General features: G+C 34.4%; 1 protein-coding gene across 1 annotated transcript; it reads left to right on the plus strand.

Moving 5' to 3' along the window:
- The first annotated feature begins 1,122 nt into the window (after nucleotides 1–1,122).
- On the plus strand, nucleotides 1,123–4,394 carry LOC126750950 (uncharacterized). The gene is made up of 3 exons (XM_050460809.1): nucleotides 1,123–1,592; nucleotides 2,809–3,118; nucleotides 3,177–4,394. Exons 1-3 carry the CDS (start codon nucleotides 1,123–1,125, stop codon nucleotides 4,392–4,394), a joined length of 1,998 nt encoding a protein of 665 aa, XP_050316766.1.
- The last annotated feature ends 434 nt before the right edge of the window (nucleotides 4,395–4,828 follow it).

A 4,828-nucleotide genomic window follows, 5' to 3' on the forward strand; every position in this document is an offset into this window, starting at 1 on the left:
ATATTGACATAGGTCAGCGACCGGATGGACGAAAACACTCCAGCTCTGAAAGTATTCGACGCAGTACCCGCCGGGGAAGCAGAGGAAGGGGAAGACCTCCACTCCGTTGGAAGGACCAAGTGGAGAAAGACCTGGCTTCGCTTGGAATATCCAATTGGCGCCACGTGGCGAAAAGAAGAAACGACTGGCGCGCTGTTGTTAACTCGGTTATAATCGCGTAAGCGGTGTCTACTCCAATTAAGAAGAAGAAGATCTCTTCTGTCAAATTTTATGGCGTCTACCGTATTTTAAGGTTTTGAACAGACGTCACTCTACAACTAACTTATCTGTCAAAAGTTAAATAAAAAGAAACTGCAAAATTCTGTTATCATGATAGTAAATACAATGTACCTGTATATGGTAATACTCGAGGACGAATTCAATCACTGAGCGGAAATAATAATAATATCGGTTCATTTGTTATGTTCACAATTACATTTTAACAGAAATGAGCAACTCAATCAAATAAAGTGCTGACTTGAGTTCGATAATAATAGATAGTTTATGTCAACATTGCACCTTAAAGAAATGTAATTAGTGTTTAATTGACTACGCTTGCATTTCCTAATACCGCCGTACAACACCGACATGTTCTGTTCGACTATGTTCGCACTGTAACGCGTTTGGCTCTTAAGCGATATCATCGGCATGTTAACACCGCAAATCCGAAGTAACGACGCATATTTTATACGACGAATACGACTTAAGACAGCTTATAAAAAGCGAGCAATTGTATGAACTTTTAAGACTTCTTTAATGAGAGAAATTAGTTTTTTTAATTGATTCGAACACTATAGTATTTTGCAAATATCGAATGTTTTTCCTGTGTTTCCTGTAACATAAAAATATTCGGGTCAGTTAGCTTCAGCGCGTAAAACTTTAAACGCGTTTTTTTTTCATCCTAAATCTAGCTAAAGATATTTGATAGGAAATGCTAGTTGGCAACACGTTTAGGGAAAATTTCTTTGACTTCAATGACAAAAAGTAAAAACAAAAAGGTTTGAAAAAAATATTTTCATTGTTTGTTTATTATAGTAGATACTTCTCATTTGTTCATACACTTAACATAAATAAATAAACAAAATGTTGAAATCGAAATATTTACCAATTAATAGCAACACATCACGAAGGACACATATTAAGGCAATAATATTGAACTCAATGCAGATTATAGTGATTGGTTTGATAATTCTGTTTATACGAATACTCTATACGCTTGATGCTCGTCACTTTTATCGCACTGCAACCGACATAGCGCCAACGGATTATTTCGTACTCACATCTGAGTGCCAAATGCCTTACGTGGATCCATTTTCTTCTGAAGCACTTGAAATTTTTGATCCCAAAATCTTTACATATTTGAATTGTACAAATGATGTAGCTCTCGTCCAGCAAATTTATCTACATAAGACTAAACAATATAAGCTACATATGAATTTGTCGGCAATGGCCGAAGTTTCGAATACAAATAATGGCAATATTGAGGATATGCACTGCTGTTACAGGGAAATTAAGCGGTCAGGAATATATGAGTTAGCCAACTCCGGTTATGAGTAAGTGTTTGTTGAAGAAATAATTTGACAAATATTCAAATGCTCTTTTGCTATTGATTACACTCACAGTATATTGTTTGGCCCAAGCACAAAATTACACAAATACCGGTTCAGTGCGTTCAAATATTTCGCAAACTTAGGCAGAAAATATAAAAACTGATGTTTTAGCTATCGATTAATTTTGGCCAAGATAATGAAAAGGAGCCAGCAACTTTAAGGGTTCAATAAAGTTAGAAGGCTGAAAAAAGCGAATTTTTCAGAATTTTTTCTGAGAAAACTTTTAAATTTATTGATGAAAAATTTTTTACACATATTATCGGTATTTTAAGACTTAGTATCAGTAAAAATATTTATTTAGAAAGAAACTACAGCTGACCTCCGGAAGCTCTTCTCCAAAAAGACGTTTTGCGGTGACCACTATATCGCTGAACTGAATCCTCCGAAACTAATTTAAAAAAAAAAACAGATTTTGTTATGGTAATGTTAAATCTAATAAAGCAAACCAAAGTAATAAGCAAAATAAAATTTTTTGACGAAATGACGCTTTCTAAAAAAAAACAATTTTTTTTCAAATTTCGGACAGAAATTGTTTATAAAAAAGTATTTATCGTTGAGAAAAATTCCTCGATAAATTCCTAAAAAATATATTTAAGAAGCTCGTGTTGAAATTCGAAACTAATCGGTTTAACCGTTTTCAAGTAATGTTGGTCACCGACCATTTTGAGAAACATGCGCTTAAAGTTTGGTCTTTTACTTCCAAGCACTCTGAAACGAATTCTCAAATTTGTATGTAACTTCGAAAGTATTCACCGGAACGATATGAAATTTTATGTGTGTAAGATCTCACATATGGTATGACACAATGTGAGTGATAGCACTGGAGATATATGTACGACTGCAACGATAATATAATATAATATATACTCTTCGAATTAATCCGTTTACACTTTTTCCAAGTATAATTTTGGACATTTGCAGCATTGTGGGTTTGTTTTCTTCATTCGTGGTGCTAAAATTGCATTATTCCAGCTCACTTATGCGTATTAATCATTGTCAATATAACATCAAGGTCAAAACCTTCTACGCTTCATCACTGTCTAACATACAATATGTATTTTTGTGCTACTAACGGCTGTTTTAAAATTTTATACTTCCATACTTGCTTTATTCCCAATTTCCTAACCCTCTTAAGTCTTCATTATTTACTTTAATGTAGGATTTCATCTTGCCATCGATTTCAACAAGATTTTTTGGTGCCACGCCATATCGATTACCTAATAACCGAGTGCTATATCGGTAACGAAACGAAAGTGGCAATTCAAAAAGATGCCTTTACATTTATACAATATCGTAAATTAACTGATTCATTTAAAGCTGAAAGATTTTCGAAACTTGGAATAAAAAGGCCAAGCGTGCTTTTATTGGGTATTGATAGCCTCTCCCGCATAAATCTGCGCCGCACTATGCCCAAAACTTTTATGCATTTGCAGAGAAATGATTGGTTTGAGTTGAAGGGTTTTAATAAGGTGAAGTCAAACAGCCTTCATTAATTTGTATCTAATAAAACTTAAATTTTACCACTAGATCGCCGATAATACGTTTCCAAATTTAATGGCAGCCTTAACCTCATACAATCAACCTACAGCCGAGAAGAAGTGTCAATGCAAAACACTCGGTGGCTACAATCAACGTATGTGCAATCTAATTTGGAATAATTTCAGAGATTTCGGCTATCGAACCGCTTACGCAGAAGATGTACCAATAATTAGTACGTTTAATTATGGACGGTATGGATTTGTGGAACAACCAACCGATTATTATCTACGACCTTTTACAATGTGTATCGAAAATAATATGCACGTTCAGAAAATAGACGGTCTACCCGACTGCATCGGTCGCAAACATTATGCCCAATACATACTCGACTATGCGCAGCAGTTTTCGATTACCTATACCGATGAACCGATTTTCGGACTTTTCTGGATGAATTCGTTTAGTCATAATTCCTTCGACATGCCAGCGACGATGGATATGAAAATTTTGGAATATCTGGCGAGAATGAAAGATGAGAACATTTTAGATCGTACTATTGTAATCCTTTTTGCTGACCACGGCATGCGTTTTGGTCCATTATTGAAATTAAAATCTGGTTTCTTGGAAGAACGTTTACCAATGATGTTTATATCATTGCCACAGTGGTATCGCAATGAGCATCCCGAATTTGTGAAAGCCTTGCAGGTGAATAAGAATCGTCTTACATCACCATTTGATATATATGCAACACTGAAGCATGTACTGGAATTGGCCAATCCCGTAATAGAATTCCCCTATCTAAACGGCACCACCAAAGGCATCAGCATATTTCGTGAAATTCCCGAGAATCGTACTTGTCTCAAGGCAGGCATTGCCGATCACTGGTGTACATGTTTGTTATTTGAAATTGTTTCGATTAATGATAAAGAGGTGAAAAATGTTGCTCATTTATTAATTGATGAGATGAATAAATATCTCGTTAGTAAAAATATTGAAACAAAATGTGCTGTTCTCAAGTTAAACAATATTTATCAAGCCTTACGAAAAACAAGCAGAAAAGACAATAACAGTTATAATGAACTAACGTACCGATTGTGGTACTTTGTACGGCCAGGATTTAAGGATTTCCAAGCAACGGTTAATTTTAATAGGACTGCAAATAAAATTGAAATTAATGTGGAGGATATTTCACGTCTAGATTCCTATGAGCAGACAGCATACTGCATTGATATGAAAGAAGCGAAAAAGTACTGCATTTGTCGCGAATAATCCTGTATTACTATGGCTTTTTAATACTCTTTTATTAAATACGAAATTCTTATGCTAAAAACTATTACTATTTTATTCGAAATTCAATTTTGCAATATTTTGAAAGTTTTTCCTATTTACCCCTGAAGTTATCATATGGGGGCCACATGGGTTTTCTCGGGTAAAAAACAGCACTTTTTTCAAAACTGTTTTTCTCATAAAAATTAAATATTCTATTAGAATTTTTTATTGTTACAAACATACACTGTTAACAAAGAAATTCTGAAATTTTTCGAAAAAAATATTTTAAACTCGGCAATTGCGACGCCATTTCCGGTGAACCCTCGGAATAAAGATGCGCCTGCGTTGGCAGGATAACTTCTTACAGAATCATCTAAATTAAGAAAAATACCTGTTTTAGGAAAAAAACTTAAAATTGCATTTTTGGCAGACAT

Source organism: Bactrocera neohumeralis, chromosome 2, assembly GCF_024586455.1.
Source record: "Bactrocera neohumeralis isolate Rockhampton chromosome 2, APGP_CSIRO_Bneo_wtdbg2-racon-allhic-juicebox.fasta_v2, whole genome shotgun sequence".
Classification (NCBI taxonomy): Eukaryota; Metazoa; Arthropoda; class Insecta; order Diptera; family Tephritidae; genus Bactrocera; species Bactrocera neohumeralis.

Coding starts and splice junctions, on each gene's coding strand:
- LOC126750950 (XM_050460809.1), top strand. CDS start 1,123: ATGTTGAAATCGAAATATTTACCAATTAATAGCAACACATCACGAAGG. Junction 1,593..2,808: donor TTAGCCAACTCCGGTTATGA/GTAAGTGTTTGT, acceptor ACTTTAATGTAG/GATTTCATCTTGCCATCGAT. Junction 3,119..3,176: donor AGTTGAAGGGTTTTAATAAG/GTGAAGTCAAAC, acceptor TTTTACCACTAG/ATCGCCGATAATACGTTTCC.